This window comes from Colobus angolensis, unplaced genomic scaffold (genome assembly GCF_000951035.1).
Source record: "Colobus angolensis palliatus isolate OR3802 unplaced genomic scaffold, Cang.pa_1.0 Scaffold320, whole genome shotgun sequence".
Taxonomy (NCBI): Eukaryota; Metazoa; Chordata; class Mammalia; order Primates; family Cercopithecidae; genus Colobus; species Colobus angolensis.
In genome coordinates this window covers 2,900,663-2,921,806 of record NW_012116489.1, presented here as the reverse complement: position 1 = coordinate 2,921,806, position 21,144 = coordinate 2,900,663, and the positions used below count along the sequence as shown (strand labels likewise).

Below are 21,144 nucleotides of genomic sequence, written 5' to 3'. Positions count from 1 at the left end.
TCTTTTGCTTTTCTTTACTTTTTCTTTTTTTGAGATGGAGTCTTGCTCTGTCGCCCAGGCTGGAGTGCAGTGACATGATTTCAGCTCATTGCAAGCTCCGCTTGCCGGGTTCAAGCGATTCGCCTGCCTCACCCTCCTGAGTAGCTGGGATTACAGGCAAGTGCCTCTATGCCTGGCAAATTTTTGTATTTTTTTGTAGACACGAGTTCACCATGTTGGTCAGGCTGGTCTCAAACTCCTGACCTTGTGATCTGCCTGCCTCGGCCTCCCAAAGTGCTGGGACTACAGGCATAAGCCACCGTCCCAGGACAACATTCCTGTTTTAAAAAAGAAACTTGGTCATCGTTTACATGGAATTTTCCAAGTTTATACACATATATTAAGATCTGAAAGGCAAACATTCAGCAGAAGAGCTGTTTGTGAACACAGTTCTAGGGTAATAACCCATAAAAATTCTAGTATCAATAAGCACATATCAAACTTATTACTCTGATTTTCTCAGAATCTAGAATATTAAGAACTTACTTATGCATCTTGGTGGCTCTGACCACTCTCCATTACTACAAGTTACATATTGAGAACCCTGAAGTTCATAGTAGGACTGGCATTGGTACTCGACTGTTGACTGTGGCAGATACACTTTTTGCGGGAAGGGCTTGGTATCTCCATTGCTAATAGGTGGAGGAGGCCCACACTTTTCTGAAGAATCTGAAAAAAAGAATATTTTATATGTAGGGAAAAAACAACAGTTTTATTGGAAACTTTCTGAATAAAGCTTTTTATATTCTCTTCACTGTATCTTATTTGATGTCTTAGGAAGACATTCGCATTTTCAACCTTAGTTTTTTTTAAGTTTCAAGGTAATTCACACTCAAATGAGGACTACATGTATATGTACATATACATATGTATGTTTTTATTTGTTTAATTCTAGTAAAAAGAAATACTTGAATAAAATACTTACTATAGCATGTTGGCAAATGCGACCAGCCATCTTCACCACACACTATGGAACCTGTGGTGTTTCCATATCTGTTTTCATATCCATCATAGCATTCATAGTCCAATGTGTCATGGAGTTTAAACCACATGCCATTACTCTTGGCTCTGGAATTCTCAAAAACAGGCATATCACAAAGTTCTGAAACAAAATAAAATTGAGGATTGCTTTTCTATGCCATGTGATGTACAGCTCAACTAAGAAAGTTTCATTATAGGAATAAAATTTACCAATCAGTGTGTGCTAATAAATCGAGTACTGTTAAAAAATAGTCTGATAATCAGTGCTTTTTGTGCTATAATAGTTAACTACAATAGTTAAATATATTTCTCTATATATATTCTCTCTTATCATTTAAATCCTGTGAAAATATATTAAGAACATTTAGTCAGTCCTATTTTTATTTGTGAAAATCTCATTGGTTGTTTTTAAAGTCTACTATTACGATGCTACAATGTATTACTTTCAAGATGATAAAATTTTGTGAATTTAAAACATGGTGAACCCTGTCTCTACAAAAAATACAAAAATTCGCTGGGCGTGCTGGCGTGTGCCTGTAATCCCAGCTACTCAGAGGGGTGAGGCAGGAGAATGGCTTGAATCCAGCAGGCAGAGCTTGCAGAGAGCTGAAATCACATCACTGCACTCCAGCCTGGGAGACAGAGGGAGACTCCGATTCAAAGAAAAAAAAAAAAAAAAGAAAAAGAAAAAGAAAAGAAAGAGAAAAATAAAAAATTTTTGTGATTTTAAAATTTGTGAATTTTAAAGATGATAAAATTTTGTGAATTTAGTAACTATTTATGTATTTATGTAACTCTTTACTAACAGTAAGTGTGTATATGTTAGATAAAAATTATATTAATTGGATATAAGTTCTATACAAACTTATGAAGCAGCCTATCTTTTAGTTTACAAGTTTTAATGTAGATCATTTATCAAAGCTGAGTAAAATTGAAGTATGCACTTCACACAGAGCCCATGATAAGCATAGAAATAGTAAACAGTATTCTAGAAATGTAGGAATTGATACAGTCCGGAAAACTCCTGGTAACCTTGAGATAATCACTTTGTAAGTATATCTTTCTTTTTTCCCACTTAGCTTAATATTTTTGAGATTCATCCATGTTGTATTATGTATCAAGGTTCCATATTATCTCATGGCCAAAAATAGTTGAATTATACCCTTGAAAAAGAAGTGGATTTTGGAGTATATAAATTATATAACAGTCTCTGGGTTAAAAATACATTAAGCAATTTATCTTTAAAACTTTTTGTGAATATCTAAAAAGGAAAGAAAAAAATCAAATTTTGTCACTGAAAGATTTCCTTTGTTCATTATGCAATCTCCTTATCATAATAAGTAAAGGTCGAGCATGTTCGGAGAACTTTACGTGTAAGGAATCCATTGGCAAGTATGAGGTTTGTAAACACTCAGCCCACCCACCTACCCTTTTCCTTTACTTGTTTTCTCCGTAGTAAACAATAGGCTGGAGATAATTTTTTAATTGCATATCCTCAGTAGCATCATCGATACAAATTATTAACGTCTGATTCTCCTGATGCTAGCAGAAATTCAGAATTAAGCATTCATTTCTCCCCCGACACGTACATCTTTTCTGAGTGTGAGCAAGGAATACAATACAAGCAGTTGAAAATTTTGAAATACAAATAAAGGGAAAAGAACAAAGTTTTTATTGGCAACTAATACATTTTGCTGATATTCCCATGCAGCTCCCTAACTAGTCTGTACATTATAAGATTGCTTTTATGTAAAGGCAGATTGAGTTGTAAGAGATGAAATGATCATCTTCCCAAGTAGCCATTACTCTAAAAATGCAGAAGACTTAGTCTGGCGCAGAATGTTAAATGGTATTAAAAGTATTTGTATCTCTTTACTCCTAAAAGTGTTTTCTATATTTTTAAGTAAAACACTATCATCTCAAAGAGAGGAAAGAAGCTGACAGAAACTGAATGGAAATACGTAAATCACTTACTAATGCAAATTGGTTGTGCTGACCATCCATTTTGCAAACACGTAATTGATCCTGAAGAATTTCCATCTGCTGTTGCATATCCTGGTTTACATTTATATTGCATTTCTTTATTTAAAATATAAATAGAGGAAGATTCAGAAATAAATCCATTTTCAATTTCTATATCTGATTTTGAGCATGTTCCTAAAATAGAAAAAGTAGAGAAAAATACGTATTTGTTGAATACTTCTTTTATAGAAAGGAATAAGTAAAAACATGGCAATATGGCAAAACAATGAAACATTTGTTAATGAATTGAAAACAGCAAAACTGGAAGTTTCCTAAACATCAGTGTTCTTAAAAGGAAACCACGGATTTCTGAAGGAAATGTTGAAAACACAGAGAAAGGCAGAATAAAAGCAAAGAATCCTTGAGATTTTCAACAGAGCTCTGGCAGGCCTTGAAGAATGCAGATCTAGCAGACTCTCAAGTCCCTAATGATATTTTGGAAGACACTTTCTGGCTACTTTGCAACAACCTAAGTATTTTTGGTACTATTAAGGTGTCTTATACCTCGTTAAGTCAAATGCCATTTCCCAGGCAAAGATAACGTACACACTACTACCACAGGCAAGAAAGTAACTTTGTAAATCCTTTGTCTCCAACAATTGAAAATGGTTGTCATCTTAAGTGGGTGCTTAAACCCATAGAGATGTGGTATTTGAGAGGAATGTGGAAATGTAAACAGAAAAAAGAAAGCAAACAAGATGGCAAAAGTAAGTTCTAATACATTCATAATGTGTTTGTTCTTTATATATTAGTAATGTATGTGTTCTATACTTTACTAATGGGTATATGCATAAGATATTAATTATTTTAGTAATGTTATATTCTAAGATATTAGTAGTGTACATGCTCTTTTCCAATTAGTAATTAGAAAACAAATGTAAATGGACTAATTTTACTATCTGAAAGGAAAAGAAATCATGTTATAGATGATACATATTTATAATAAAGCATTTGCCATAATCATGAGTTTTCTGATCTATTCTTGCCTACTTTCCTATTAATCTCCAGTCTCTAAACTACAGTGTTCAGTTTCTCTTGTAAACAATTTTATTTTCAATATCTATAAAGTACTTGACACACAACAATATTTATTAGGTAGATTCATGATAGAGTTGGTGCCTATGGCTTAGGCTATTGTTGAGGACAGTTGCTCCTACAAGCTGTAAGGAGATTCCCATTGTCTTTTATCTCAATTATATAATAATTATCCTGCAGTTTCTATAGTGGAATGTTTTGTAAATTGCAAGCAATACATGAAAACGACTTTCAGAGACTCCTTTGCCTAAAAAGTGAAAGTCAACTATAACAGAAGATGAGTCTTAATTTAAAGCAACAGATCACTAGCTATAACAATAGATGTCATATAATTGTGAGAGATGTACAAGTGACCTTTGAGCAAGCATTATATTTATTGTTTAGTTAACGCTATACTTTTATAATCTACTTAAATCAATGCATTAGCATGATTTCAATATAAATACTGAAGCAGTGTTACTTTCATCTGTATTTTATTTATTTTGTGCTATTCATGACTTATATTTCTATTGTTACTTGACTATTAAGTGACAGAATCCATTCATTATCCAGAAATTATAAATGCATTTATACACATTTGGAACTGAAAACTAGCTACGCTTCTACTTAAAAATAAAAAAGATATATATTTAGCTTGAGAGTTGATATACAAAATTTTCCTGTTAAAGGTCTAGATCTCAGACAATTACGGACATACTGGGATCTCAAACGAGTGGACTAACTGCCACGAATGCATCTGGGAGGAGGAGACCAATCATCCTCTGTACATGAAATTGTGGTCTGTACATTTGGAAGATCGTAGTCAGGACAGACTTCAGCTTTTACAGATTGACCCTGTCAGTATGTCCCTTCATATTTTGTGTTATATCCATTCTCCAAATAACTGAGAATACATTGTCCTAAAGACCAGAAAATGATTAAAAAGTAAATTAGAAACATGAGTTTAATCAAAATAGTATATTAAAATAATGTTTAGAATATTTAAATAAAACTGCATCAATACTCAAAAATAATGTATAACTGAAAGAAAACTAAAGCTACCACTAAATGTACAAAAAAGTCAGTATTCAATGTTACTTATCTTTAATTTTTATAAAATATGTTTAGATTTTATATGTATTCTCATAAAATTCCTATATTTATTTCTCATGTGATTTTCATGAACATAACAGAAAAGATCCATTTTGGTCTTTTTGCTTGAACAACTCTTCCCTTGGTACGATTTCTGTCATATAAGGCAATGTAATCATTTATTTGCTCTTCTCTCTCCATTCTTTGCAAGTTTTTTGCACATATTGTTGTAAAGAGGTTTACTCACTGAGGCATGGGACTGTTGGCAACCACCCATCTTGTGTGCAATGAATGTAATCCCAGTAACTTCCTGAAGGAGTCACAAAATTTGCATCACAGTAATAGGAGTAAGATTCTCCTGCAGCTACTGGAAAGTATGGTCTACGCATAGTCTTATAATACAGACCTCCATATTGAATTTCTGGAAACTCACAAGGTTTCATTACTTGTAACAAAAAACAAAAATAGTATAAGTAATATTTCACTGTAACAGACATTGATATGAGATGACTGTTTTGATTATGTTACCTTCCACATAATGGTTTTGTTTTCTTTTTTCTTTTTTTTCTTTTCTGATATGAAATTTCACTCTTTTGCCCAGGCTGGAGTGCAATGGTACGATCTCGGCTTACTGTAACCTCCATCTCCTAGGTTCAAGCAATTCTCCTGCCTCAGCCTCCCAAGTAGCTGGCACTATAGGCACACAACACCATGCCCATCTAATTTTTGTAATTTTAGTAGACACAGGATTTTATCATATTGGTCAGGCCGGTTTTGAACTCCTGACCTCAGGTAATCCACCCACTTCGGCCTCCCAAAGTGCTGGAAATACACGCGTGAGCTACCACACCTGGCTCGTTTTATCTTAGAATTTTCAAAAAAAAAATTTATAATAATTTTTTAAGTTCTGGGATACATGTGTAGGATGTGATGGTTTGTTACATAGGTAAAAGTGTGCCATGGTGATTTGCACCACCTATCAACCTATACCCTAGGTATTAAGCCCAATTCTTCCATGATAAGCTTTCCATTTTTGATGATGTCATTCGCTCCTCTTTCTCTCCTTTTTACACAAGTATTCGGCACTCAAGTCTAGCCCTTATTAACACTGGTATTTCTTTAGAAACTTCCCCAAGTTATATTTTAATACATCTTTCATGAACTTACATAAATACATTTCTTCATATAGTACATATCACTTCTGAAATCCAAAAATGTTTAAGAGCTCTCAATACATTCAGGGGCTATTTACAATTCAAAAATAAATATTTTTTGAGCACTAAATACTCCTCCAAATGTATTTTCTAACACTTTCTAAAGTAGATACAGAAGTGAATACATAAATAGGGGACAAAAATTAAGGTTTAGCTCATCGTAGGATCAGCCAAGATACCAGCATCATCAGTCAATATAAAAGGTAAAAGGCAGTATAGCATCATAATAAAGGAAAGGAGTCACATCACAGAAAAGAGCTGCTAGTATCATCCTATACTTAGGAACCTGAGCACTCGAAAAACTCATGAGTTTACAGTTTAAGAGCTGTGATAGAAATAGGTTATCTGATATGCAAGGCCTGATGGGTATCCCAGGACTCTACCTCATAGGCTAGTAGAAACTTGTGGCAAACTTTCTTTTAGGTTTTCTTGTTGTTGCCATAATTATTTTGGCTCATATGTTTTGAATTGTGTTGCTTCAAGTTCATAGGACTTGGAAAACAGACTCTGGAAGTATACCTATATTACTGACTCGAGGGATTTTTCGTGTATTCATTTTGATGCTGGGATGAGGGGAGAGTAGATAAAGGTAAAGACAGAAAATACGGGGTTTTGGAAATGGCTGACCTTTCCTTTAATTTCTGTCTTGCTTGCTAGAAATACTGGTAAAATATAAGAAAGAACAATAATCAGAGAAAGAACTTCTCAGTGTTAACTAGCTATGTGCTCTCTCAGGAAGCATTTCAGGTTTTCAAGAAGGATTTTAGTTAATCATTCATGGTTTTTATTATAATTTAAGTTCTGGGGTACACGTGCAGAACGTACAGTGTTTTTACATAGGTATACATGTGCCATGGTGGTGTGCTGCACCCATCAACCTATAACCTACATTAGGTATTTCTCCTAGTGCTATCCCTCCCTTAGCTCCTCAGTCTGTGACAGGCACTGGTGTGTGATGTTCCCCTCCTTAAGTCTACCTGTTCTCCTTGTTCAACTCCCACTTATGAGTGAGAACATGTGGTGTTTGATTTTCTGTTTTTGTGATAGTTTGCTGAGAAGGATGTTTTCCAGCTTCATCCTTGTCCCAGCAAAGGACATGAACTCATCCTTTTTTATGGCTGCATAGTATTCCATTGTGCCACAATTTCTTTACCTAGTCTATCATTCATGGACATTTGGGTTGGCTCCAAGTTCATGGTTTTTAAAACAGTGTTTTCAAAACTCTTTGAAAACTATCTACCTAAGTGTTAATAATGTGAAAATGATTACTGGTCTTAAGTTGAGATGCCATATTTCATATGTGTGCAATAAATCGATGTCATTCTTGAAGACTCATTGTATCCATTAACAAATTGATGTCTCTGAACACTACTGTTTTAAAAAAGAAACTTTATCATCATTTACGTTAAATTTTCCAAGCTTATACACTTATATATTAAGATCTGAAAGGCAAACATTCAGCAGAATAGCTGTTCGTGAACACAGTTCTAGGGTAATAACCCATAAAAATTTTAGTATAAATAAGCAAAGATCAAACTTATTACTCTAATTTTCTCAGATCCAGAATATTAAGAACTTACATATGCATCTTGGTGGTTCTGACCACTCTCCATTACTACAAGTTACATATTGAGAACCCTGAAATTTATAGTAGGACTGGCATTGGTACTCGACTGTTGACTGTGGCAGATACACTTTTTGTGGGAAGGGCTTGGTATCTCCATTGCTAATAGGTGGAGGAGGCCCACACTTTTCTGAAGAATCTAAAAAAAAGAATATTTTATATGTAGGGAAAAAACAACAGTTTTATTGGAAACTTTCTGAATAAAGCTTTTTATATACTCTTCACTGTATCTTATTTGATGTCTTCGGAAGACATTCGCATTTTCAACCTTAGTTTTTTTTTAAGTTTCAAGGTAATTCACACTCAAATGAGGACTACATGTATATGTACATATACATATGTATGTTTTTATTTGTTTAATTCTAGTAAAAAGAAATACTTGAATAAAACACTTACTATAGCATGTTGGCAAATGCGACCAGCCATCTTCACCACACACTATGGAACCTGTGGTGTTTCCATATCTGTTTTCATATCCATCATAGCATTCATAGTCCAATGTGTCATGGAGTTTAAACCACATGCCATTACTCTTGGCTCTGGAATTCTCAAAAACAGGCATATCACAAAGTTCTGAAACAAAATAAAATTGAGGATTGCTTTTCTATGCCATATGATGTACAGCTCAACTAAGAAAGTTTCATTATAGGAATAAAATTTACCAATCAGTGTGTGCTAATAAATTGAGCACTATTAAAAAATAGCCTGACAATCAGTGCTTTCTTTGTGCTGTAACAGTTAATTAGAAGAGAAAAATATATTTCCCTATATATATCCTTCTCATCATTTAAATCCTATGAAAAACATATTAACAATATTTAGTTAGACCTATTTTTATTTGAGAACATCTCATTGGCTGTTATTACAGTCTACCTTTATCACTATAATGTATTATTTTAAAGACAATAAAATTTTGTGAATTTAAAAGTTAATATATGTATTTATGTACTCAGTTTACTGACAGTATTGGTGTATACGTTGGATTAAAATTATATTCATTAGATAATAGGTTCTACAAAAATATATAAAGCATCTTATCTTTTATTTTACAAGTCTTATAGTAGATCATTTATGAAAGCTGTGTCAAATGAGATTGAAGTATACAGCTTTTCTTTACACAGAGCCCATAATAAGCACAGAAATTGAAAACAGTATTCTAGAAATGTAGGAATTGATGTTTTATAGCTCCCAAATCTCAGAGTAACTTTGAGATAATCACTTTCTAATTGTATCCTTTCTTTTTTTCACTTAGCTTAATACTTTTGAGATTCATCCATGCTCTATTATGTATCAGTAGTCCCTTCCAATTCATCTCATGGCTAAAAATAGTTGAATTGTACACTTGAAAATGAAGTGGATTTTGCACTATCCAAATTATATATCAACATGTGTGTTAAAAATAAATTATATATTTTATCTTTAAAAATCTTTGTGAATGTCTACAGAGGAAAGACAAAAAAGATCAACTTTTGCCACTGCAAGATTTCCGTTGTTCATTATGCAATCTCTTTAATAATAAGTAATTGCAAGTTGGAAATGTTTTAGAGAACTTTAGTTGTAAGGAATCCATTGCCAAGTATGAGGCTTGTAAACATTCAGTCCATCCTCTTACCCTTTTCCTTTACTTGCTTTCTCTGTACTAGACTATAAGCTGGAAATAATTTTTTGAGTTGGTTCTCCTCAGTTGCATTATTGATACAAATTATTAAGGCCTGATTCTCCTGATGCTAGCAGAAACTCAGATTTAAGCACTCATCCCTTCCCCGACATGTCCATCTTTGCTGAGTGTGAGCAAGGAATACAATACAAGCAGTTGATAATTTTGAAATACGAAGAAAGGGGAAAGAACAAAGTTTTTATTGACAACTATTCTATTACATTTTGCTGAGAGTCCCATGCAGCTCCCTAACTAGTCTGTACCTGATGGGATTGCTTTTACGCAAAGGCAAGTTGAATTTAAAGACACGGAAGGATCATCTTCCCAAGTAGCCATTACTCTAAAAAGGCAAAAAAGGCTTAGTTTGGCACAGAATGTTAAATGATATTAGAAGTATTTATATCTCTATTCCTAAAAGTGTTTTCTATATTTTTAAGTAAAACTCTATCATCTCAAAGAGAGGAACGAAGTTGACAGAAACTGAATGGGAATATGTAAATCACTTACTAATGCAAATTGGTTGAGTTGACCATCCATTTTGCAAACATGTGATTGATCCTGAAGAATTTCCATCTGCTGTTGCATATCCTGACTTACATTTATATTGCATTTCTTTATTTAAAATATAAATAGAAGAAGATTCAGAAATAAATCCGTTTTCAACTTCTATATCTGATTTTGAGCATGTTCCTAATAGAAAAAGTAGAGAAAAAAAAATTGTTGAATACTTCTTTTATAGAAGGGAACAAGTGAAAACATGGCAATATGGCAAAACAATGAAACATTTGTTAACGAATTGAAAACAGCAAAACTGGAAGTTTCCTAGACACTCATGTTGCTAAAATAAACCATGAATTTTGAAAGAAAATAGTGATAACACAGGGAAAGGCAGAATAAAAGCAAAGAATCCTTGAGACTGTCAACAGAGCTCTGGCAGGCCTTGAGGAAGAATGCAGATCTAGCAGACTCTCAATTCCCTATGATTTTTTGGAAGAGTTTCTGGCTACTTTGCAATAACCTGAATCTTTTTGGTGCTATTAAGAGATCTTAGACTTCATATAGTCATATGCTATTTCTCAGGCAAAGATACAGTACACACTGCTACCATAGACAAGGAAATAAATTTGCAAGTCTTTAGTCTCCAGGAAATTAAAATGATTGTCATCTTAAGTGGGTCTTAAACCCATATAGACATGGTGTTTGAGAGAAATGTGGAAATGTAAGCAGGAAAAAAACAAGATAGCGAAAATAAGTTCTAATATATTAGTAATGTATATGTTCTTCATATATTATTGTATATATTCTGTATGTTACTAATGTGTTTATGCATAAGTAGTAATTATTTTAGTAATGTATATGTTCTAAGATATTAGTAATGTGTATGTTCCTTTTTAGTTAGTAATAAAAAATGTAAATGGACTAATTTTACTCTCTGAAAGAAAAAGAAATCATGTTAAAGATAAATATTTATAATACAGCATTTGTCATAATCATGAGTTTTCTGATCTATTCTTGCCTACTTTTCTATTAATCTCCTCTAATCTCTAAACTACAGTGTTCAGTTTCTCTTGTAAATAATTTTATTTTCATATCTATAAAGCGCTTGACACACAACAATATTTATTAAGTGCATTAATGATAGAGTTGGTGTCTATGGTAGGAGAAAAAGGGACTTTTCTTTCAGAGGTTTAGGCTGTTGTTGAGTACAGTTGCTCCTACAAAGGTGTAAGATGATTTCCATTGTCTTCCATGTCAATTATATCATAATTATCATACGGTTTCTATAATGCAATGTTTTGTAAATTGCAAGCGATGCACACAAACAACTTTTAGAGACCCCTTTACCTAAAAAGTGAAAGTCAGCTATAACAGAAAATGAGTCTTAATTTAAAGCAACAGAGCACTAACTATAACAATAGATGTCATATAATTGTGAGAGATGTACAAGTGACCTTTGGGCAAGCATTATATTTATTGTTTAATTAATGTATAATTTCATAATCTACTTAAATCAATGCATTTAGCACAATTTCAATATAAATACTGAAGCAGTGTTACTTTCATCTGTATTTTATTTATTTTGTGCTATTCATAATATATATTTCTATTACTTGACTATCAAGTGACAGAATCCACTCATTATCCAGAAATTATAAATGTATTCATACACATTTGGAACTGAAAACTAACTAGGCTTCTACTTAAAAATAAAAAAGATATATATTTAGCTTGAGAATTGATACACAAAATTTTCCCGTTAAAGGTCTAGAATCTTAGACAGTTACGGACATACTGGGATCTCAAACGAGTGGACTAACTGCCACGAATGCATCTGGGAGGAGGAGACCAATCATCCTCTGTACATGAAACTGTGGTCTGCACATTTGGAAGACCGTAGTCAGGACAGACTTCAACTTCTACAGATTGACCCTGTCAATATGTTCCTTCATATTTTGTGTTATATCCATTCTCCAAATAACTGAGAATACGTTGTCCTAAAGACCATAAAATGATTACAAAGTAAATTAGAAGCATGAATTTAATCAAAATAGTATATTAAAATAATTTTAGAATATTTAAATAAGACTGCATCAATACCCCAAAATAATGTATAACTGAAGGACAAAGCTGCTACTAAATGTTTGTACAAAAAAGTCAGTATTCAATGTTACTTATCTTTGGTTTTCATGATAAAATACGTATAAATTACATAGGTATTCTCATAAAATTCCTATATTTATTTCTCATGTGTTTTTCATGAAGATCTCATAACAGAAAAGATCCATTTTGGTCTTTTTGCTTGGATAACTCTTCCCTTGGTACCATTTCTGTCATATAAGACAATGTAATCATTTATTTGCTCTTCTCTCTCCATTCTTTACAAGTTTTATGCACATATTGTTGTAAAGAGGTTTACTCACTGAGGCATGGGACTGTTGGCAACCACCCATCTTGTGTGCAATGAATGTAATCCCAGTAACTTCCTGAAGGAGTCACAAAATTTGCATCACAGTAATAGGAGTAAGATTTTCCCGCAGCTACTGGAAAGTATGGTCTACGCATAGTCTTATAATACAGACCTCCATGTTGAATTTCTGGAAACTCACAAGGTTTCATTACTTGTAACAAAAAACAAAAATAGTATAAATAATGTTTCACTGTAACAGACAATGATATAAGAGATGACTGTTTTGATTACGTTACCTTCCACATAAAGGGTTTTTTCTTTTCTTTTCTTTTCTTTTTTTTTTTTTTTTGAGAAGAAATATCGCTCTGTTGCCCAGGCTGCAGTGGTACAATCTCGGCTCACTGCAACCTCCGTCTCCCAGGTTCAAGCAATTCTCCTGCCTCAGCCTCCCGAGTAGCTGGCACTATGGGCAAACACCACCATGCCCATCTAATTTTCATAATTTTAGTAGACACAGGGTTTTACCATATTGGTCAGGCTGATCTCGAACTCCTGACCGCAGGTGATCCACCAGCTTCGGCCTCCCAAAGTGCTGGGATTATAGGTGGGAGCAACCGTGCCTGGCTCGTTTTCTTTTAGATTTTGTAAAAAATTTTTATAATTATTTTTTAAGTTCCAGAATACTTGTGTAGGATGTGAAGGTTTGTTACATAGGTAAAAGTGTGCCATGGTGTTTTGCACCACCTATCAACCCATACCTTAGGTATTAAGCTCAATTCTTCCATGGTAAGCTTTCCATTTTTGATGACGTCATTCACTTCTCTTCTCTTCTTTTGATGCAAGTATTCTGCACTCAAGTTTAGCCCTTATCAACATTAGTATTTCTTTAGAAATTTCCCCAAATCATATTTTAATACATCTTACAAGCACTTACTTAAATAAATTTCTTAACATACTACATAGCACTTCTGAAATCCAAAAATTTTTAAGAGCTCTTCAATACATTCAGGGGCTGTTTGTTTACAATTCACAAATAAGCATTTGAGCACTAAATACTTCTCTAAACTTATTTTTCAAAACTTGCTAAAGTTTCCTCCTGCCTGTTTAAGTTTTCCTCATTGCTTTAATATGCCATATGTATATGTAATATTTTCCATAAGGTTGCCTTTTTCCCTAGAATTCTCTGCTTGAATGCTCTTTGCTTCTTTAGTTTTGAAGACAGAAAGTCTTGCTTGTATCATGGAACTGATCTTATGTCTTCAGATAATTATAATCCTTTCCTGTTCTTGATTGTGAGAAGAGGTAATGCTTTTGCTGTGAAACGCATCTTAGGAGTGTCCATCTCCTCAGTCAATCAAATTTAAGACTCAGAATTTATCTCTGAAACCTAACACTTAATTTTTCCTATGAAATCAAGTTTGAAAATACTTGTAAACTATTTTGATTTGAGGATACTAATTTTCCTCTGCAGTCTTGCCACTTGTATGGTTTGGAGCCCAGACTTAGACATGATCATCTACAGAAGTGGATACATAAATAGGGACAATAATTAAGGTTTAGCCCATCATATGATCAGCGAAAATATCAGCATCATCAGTCAATATAAAAGGTAAAAGGTAGCATAGCAGCAAAACAAAGGAAATGAGTCACATCACAGAAAAGAACTGCTTGTATCATCCTGTACTTAGGAACTTAAGCACTTGAAAAACTCATGAGTTTATAGTTTAAGAACTGTGATAGGAATAAGTTATCAGATATGCAAGGCCTGATGGGTATCCCAGGGCTATACCTCATAGGCTAGTAGAAATTGTTGGCAAACTTACTTTTAGGTTTTATTGTTGTTACCATAATTATTGTGGCTCATATTTTGAATTGTATTACTTCAAGTTCATAGGATTTGTGGTACAAAATTCTGAGAGTATACCTATATTACAGACTTGAGGGGTTTTTAGTGTATTCATTTTCATTCTGGGACCAGGGGAGAGGAGATGAAGGTAAAAACAGTAACCATTAGGATTTGGAAATGGCTGAACTTTCTGTTAATTTCTTTCTTGCTTGCTAGAAATACTGGTAAAATGTAAGAAAGAACAATAATCAGAAAAAGAACTTCTCAGTGTTAACTAGCTCTATGCTCTCTCAGGAAGCATTTCAGGTTTTCAAGTAGGATTTTAGTTAATAGTATATTGTTTTGATTATACTTTAAGTTCAGGGTACATGTGCAGAACGTGCAGTTTCTTCACATAGGAATACATGTGCCATGGTGGTTTGCTGCACTGCACCCATGAACCCATCACCTACATTAGCTATTTCTCCTAATGCTATTCCTCCTCTAGCTCCCCAACCTAGGACAGACCCTGGTATGTGATGTTCCCCTCCCTGAGTCCACCTGTTCTCCTTGTTCAGCTCCCACATAGAAGTGAGAACATGTGACATGAACGCATCCTTTTATATGGCTGCATAATATTCCATTGTGTATATGTGCCACATTTTCTTTACCTAGTATATCATTTAGGTCTGGACATTTGGGTTGGTTCCAAGTTCATGGTTTTAAAACAGTGTTTTCAAAACTCTTTGAAAACTATTTACCTAAGTGTTAGCAATGTGAAAATGGTTATTGATGTCAAGGTGAGATGTTATATTTCAGACGTTTGCAATAAATGGATGTCATTCTTGAAGACTCATTGTGTCCATTAACAAATTGAGGTTTCTGAACATTACTGTTTTAAAAAAGAAACTTTGTCATCGTTTACATGAAATTTTCCAAGCTTATACACTTATATATTAAGATGTGAAAGGCAAACATTCAGCAGAATAGCTGTCCGTGAACACAGTTCTAGGGTAATAACCCATAAAAATTTTAGTATAAATAAGCAAAGATCAAACTTATTACTCTAATTTTCTCAGATCCAGAATATTAAGAACTTACATATGCATCTTGGTGGCTCTGACCACTCTCCATTACTACAAGTTACATATTGAGAACCCTGAAATTTATAGTAGGACTGGCATTGGTACTCGACTGTTGACTGTGGCAGATACACTTTTTGCGGGAAGGGCTTGGTATCTCCATTGCTAATAGGTGGAGGAGGCCCACACTTTTCTGAAGAATCTGAAAAAAAGAATATTTTATATGTAGGGAAAAAACAACAGTTTTATTGGAAACTTTCTGAATAAAGCTTTTTATATACTCTTCACTGTATCTTATTTGATGTCTTCGGAAGACATTTGCATTTTCAACCTCTTTTTTTTTTAAGGTTTAAGGTAATTCACACTCAAATGAGGACTACATGAATATGCACATATATGTATACGTACACATAGATGCGTACATATACATATGTATGTTTTTTTAATGTATTTATTTAATTCTAGTAAAAAGAAATACTTGAATAAAATACTTACTATAGCATGTTGGCAAATGCGACCAGCCATCTTCACCACACACTATGGAACCTGTGGTGTTTCCATATCTGTTTTCATATCCATCATAGCATTCATAGTCCAATGTGTCATGGAGCTTAAACCACATGCCATTACTCTTGGCTCTGGAATTCTCAAAAACAGGCATATCACAAAGTTCTGAAACAAAATAAAATTGAGGTTTGCTTTTTTATGCCATATGATATACAATTCAACTAAGAAAGTCCCATTGTAGTAATAAAATTTACCAATCAGTGTGTGCTAATAAATTGAGTACTGTTAAAAATAGTTTGATAATCAGTGTTTTCTTTGTGCTGTAATAGTTAATTAGAAGAGAAAAATATATTTTCCTATACATGATCCTTCTCATCATTCAAATTCTATGAGAAACATATTAAGAATATTTAGTCAGATCTATTTTTATTTGCGAACATCTCATTGGCTGTTAGTACAGTCTACCTTTATCACTATAATGTATTATTTTAAATGATAAAATTTTGTGAATTTAAAAGTTAATGTACATATTTATGTACTCAATTTACTGACAGTAAGGGTGTATATGTTGGATTAAAATTATATTAATTGGATATAGGTTCTATAGAAGTTTTTAAAACATACTATCTTTTGTTTTACAGGTCTTAAATCATTTATCAAAGCTGAGTCAAATTAGATTAAACTATGCAGCTTTGTCTTTGGCAGAACCCATGATAAGCATAGAAATTGAAAACAGTATTCTAGAAATGTAGGAATTGATATTTTATAGCTCCCAAACCTCAGAGTAACTTTGAGATAATCACTTTCTAATTGTATCCTTTCTTTTCTTCACTTAGCTTAACAGTTTTGAGATTCATTCATGCTCTATTATGTATTCGTAGTCCCTCCCATTTCATCTCATAGCTAAAAATAGTTGAATTCTACACTTGAAAATGAAGTGGATTTTGCACTATGTAAATTATATATCATTATGTGTGTTAAAAATAAATTAAATAATTTATCTTTAAAAATCTTTGTGAATGTCTACAGAGGAAAGATAAAAAAGATCAACTTTTGCCACTGCAAGATTTCCATTGTTCATTATGCAATCTCTTTAATAATAAATAATTACAAGTTGAGAATGTTTTAGAGAACTTTAGTTGTAAGGAATCCATTGCCAAGTACGAGGTTTGTAAACATTCAGCCCTCCCTCTTACCCTTTTCCTTTACTTGTTTTCTCTGTACTAGACTATAAGCTGGAAATAATTTTCTGAGTTGGTTCTCCTCAGTTGCATCATTGATACAAATTATTAAGGTCTTATTTTCCTGATGCTAGCAGAAACTCAGAATTAAGCACTCATCCCTTCCCCGACATGTCCATCTTTGCTGAGTGTGAGCAAGGAATACAATACAAGCAGTTGATAATTTTGAAATATGAAGAAAGGGAAAAGAACAAAGTTTTTATTGACAACTATTACATTTTGCTGAGAGTCCCATGCAGCTCCCTAACTAGTCTGTACCTGGTGGGATTGCTTTTACGCAAAGGCAAATTGAATTTAAAGAGATGGAAGGATCATCTTCTCAAGTAGCCATTACTTTAAAAAGACAAAAAGGCTTAGTTTGGCACAGAATGTTAAATGATATTAGAAGTATTTATATCTCTACTCCTAAAAGTGTTTTCTATATTTTTAAGTAAAACACTATCATCTCAAAGAGAGGAACAAAGTTGACAGAAACTGAATGGGAATATGTAAATCACTTACTAATGCAAATTGGTTGAGTTGACCATCCATTTTGCAAACATGTAATTGATCCTGAAGAATTTCCATCTGCTGTTGCATACCCTGGCTTACATTTGTATTGTATTTCTTTATTTAAAATATAAGTAGACGAAGATTCAGAAATAAATCCATTTTCAACTTCTATATCTGATTTTGAGCATGTTCCTAAAATAGAAAAAGTAGAGAAAAAAGTAAGTGTTTGTTGAATATTTCTTTTATAGAAGGGAACAAGTAAAAACATGGCAATATGGTAAAACAATGAAACATTTGTTAACGAATTGAAAACAGCAAAACTGGAAGTTTCCTAGACATCCATGTTCCTAAAATAAACCATGAATTTTGAAAGAAAATAGTGATAACACAGGGAAAGGCAGAATAAAAGCAAAGAATCTTCGAGACTGTCAACAGAGCTCTGGCAGACCTTGAGGAGGAATGCAGATCTAGCAGACTCTCAATTCCCTATAATTTTTGGAAGAATTTCTGGCTGCTTTGCAATAACCTGAATCTTTTTGATGCTATTAAGAGATCTTAGACCTCACATAGTCAAATGCCATTTCCCAGGCAAAGACACAGTGCACACTGCTACCATAGACAAAGAAATAAATTTGCAAATCTTTAGTCTCCAGGAATTTAAAATGGTTGTCATCTTAAGTGGGTCTTAAACCCTTATAGACATGGTGTTTGAGAGAAATGTGGAAATGTAAGCAGGAAAAAAACAATCAAGATAGCAAAAATAAGTTCTAGTATACTAGTAATGTATATGTTCTTTATATATTATCAATGTGAACCAATTTTACTATCTGAAAGGAAAAGAAATCGTGTTAAAGATGATACATATTTATAATATAGCATTTGTCATAATCATGAGTTTTCTGATCTATTCTTGCCTACTTTTCTATTAATCTCCTCCAACCTCTAAACTACAGTGTTCAGTTTCTCTTATAAACAATTTTATTTTCAATACCTGTAAAGGTGCTTGTCACACAACAATATTTGTTAAGTGGATTAATAACAGAGTTGGTGCCTATGGTAGGAGAAAAAGGGACTTTTCTTTCAGAGGTTTAGGCTGTTGTTGAGGACAGTGCTCCTACGAATGTGCAAGAAGATTCCCATTCCCCCTTCATTCCTATTATATCCTAATTATCATATAGTTTCTACAATGAAATGTTTTGTAAATTGCAAACAATACACACAAAGAACTTTCAGAGACCCCTTTACCTAAAAAGTGAAAGTCAGCTATAACTGATTATAAGTCTTAATTTAAAGCATGTGAGAGACATACAAGTAACCTTTGGGCAAGCGTTGTATTTTTTAATTAATGCTATAATTTTATAATCTACTTAAATCAATGCATTCATTTTGATATAAATACTGAAGCAGTGTTACTTTAATGTGTATTTAATGTATTTTGTGATCTTCATAACATATATATGTTTGTGTGTATGTGTGTGTGTGTGTGTGTACATATATATATATATATATATATATATATATATTTTGAGATGGAGTCTTGCCCTCTCACCGAATCTGGAGCGCAGTGGTCCAGTCTAGGCTCACTGCAACCTACGCCTCTCTGGTTCAAGCCATTCTCCAGCCTCAACCTCCTGGATAGCTGGGATTACAGGCCTGTGCCACCGCATCTGGCTAATTTTTGTAGTTTTAGTGGAGATGGGGTTTCACTCTGTTGGCCAGGCTGGTCTTGAACTCCTTACCTAAAGTGATCTGCCCATCTCTGCCTCCCATAGTGCTGGGTTTACAGGAGTGAGCCACCGCACCTGGCCCCTGACTTACATTTCTATTGTTACTTGACCCTATTAAGTGACAGAATCCACTAATTATCCAGAACTTATAAATGTGTTCAGACACATTTGGAACTGGGAACTAGATAGGCTTCTGTTTTAAAATAAAAAGACATAAATTCAGCTTGAGAGTTGATATACAAAATTTTCCAGTTAAATGTCTAGATCTTAGACAATTGCGGACATACTGGGATCTCAAACAAGTGGACTAACTGACACCAATGCATCTGGGAGGAGACCAGCTGTAAATATGTTCTTCCATATTTTTTATTATATCCATTCTCCAAATAATTGAAAATACATTGTCCTAAGGACCATAAAATGATTTAAAGGTAAATTAGAGACATGAATTTGATCAAAATACTATATTAAAATAATTTTTAGAATATTTAAATAACACTGCATCAATACCCAAAACTAATGTATAACTCAGAAAAAACTAAAGCTAGTACTAAGTGTTTGTACAAAAAAGTCAGTATTCAATGTTACTTAACCTTAGTTTTTACGATAAAATATATTTAAATTATATAGGTATTCTCCTAAAGTTCCTACATTTATTTCTCATGTAATTTTCATGAAGATCTCATAACAGAAAAGATCCATTTTGGTCTTTTTGCTTGAATAACTCTTCCTTTGGTCCTATTTCTGTTATATAAGACAATATAATCGTTTATTTGCTTTTCTCTCACTCTTTTCAAGTTTTATGCACATATTGTAAAGAGGTTTACTTACTGAGGCATGGGACTGTTGGCGACCACCCATCTTGTGTGCAATGAATGTAATCCCAGTAACTTCCTGAAGGAGTCACAAAATTTCCATCACAGTAATAGGAATAAGATTTTCCCGCAGCTACTGGAAAGTATGGTCTATGCTTACTCTCATAATACAGACCTCCATGTTGAATTTCTGGAAAATCGCAAGGTTTCGCTTCTTATAATAAAAAACAAAAAAACAGTATAAATAATGTTTTACTATAACGGACAATCATACAACAGATGACATTTTTGATCAACGAATTATATTCTCTTCTTAGCGTAATTACACTCATTGAATTAGGGGTTTTAGAGAAAGAAAAGTTACAGAATTCCAATGACCTAGATATGTGAAGAGCTGTTTGCTAATGAAGATTGAAGAAAACTGCAGACCTATTTAATGTACTCTCCATGATTACAGATCTCCTACCCCTGGTTGATTAGTGAACTTCCTGGTTGAGAGATGAAGACGCTTATTTTACCATTCAGCTCATGTCTTCTTTTCCTTTCTGTTCCATCCCATTAGAAATCAGAGCCCTGCCTTTTCTTCTCAGACCAACTCTATAGTGGGAGATAGTAGTTTTTTGGGGATTTTAAAACATCGACTGGAAGGAATGTAAAAACTATAGGGAAACATAGAAATTTCTCATTGATCACATCACACAAAAAAATAATATTGCTAATTCGTGTCTCAAACCAGTTATTAAGACAAGATTTCTATTCTTTATTTAACCAGGAAAATGAACTAGGAATATTTCTTAATATCTAAATATCTAAGAGTATAATAAAGTATAATAAGCATTTTTATTTATTTTTAATTTCGATTAGAAAGTAAGATGTTTTTATTCTCTTTTTTTTTTTTTTTTTT

General features: G+C 33.2%; 1 protein-coding gene across 3 annotated transcripts in view; it reads right to left on the bottom strand.

Annotated features, from left to right (window-relative positions):
• The window catches only part of LOC105518568 (complement factor H-related protein 3), a 112,451-nt gene that overhangs the window by 3,234 nt on the left and 88,073 nt on the right, over positions 1-21,144 (bottom strand). Inside the window, exons 2-13 of one of the 3 annotated variants that reach the window (XM_011951599.1) lie at positions 20,257-20,454; positions 17,708-17,890; positions 15,954-16,130; positions 15,478-15,660; positions 12,565-12,762; positions 10,151-10,333; positions 8,383-8,559; positions 7,943-8,125; positions 5,396-5,593; positions 2,995-3,177; positions 965-1,141; positions 526-708 (exon numbers count right to left, since the gene is read on the bottom strand). In XM_011951599.1, coding sequence (XP_011806989.1) covers positions 526-708; positions 965-1,141; positions 2,995-3,177; positions 5,396-5,593; positions 7,943-8,125; positions 8,383-8,559; positions 10,151-10,333; positions 12,565-12,762; positions 15,478-15,660; positions 15,954-16,130; positions 17,708-17,890; positions 20,257-20,454 — 2,223 coding nt within the window. The remainder of the gene's footprint in view (positions 1-525; positions 709-964; positions 1,142-2,994; positions 3,178-5,395; positions 5,594-7,942; positions 8,126-8,382; positions 8,560-10,150; positions 10,334-12,564; positions 12,763-15,477; positions 15,661-15,953; positions 16,131-17,707; positions 17,891-20,256; positions 20,455-21,144) is intronic. The other 2 variants (XM_011951600.1, XM_011951601.1) reach the window with 2 other exon arrangements.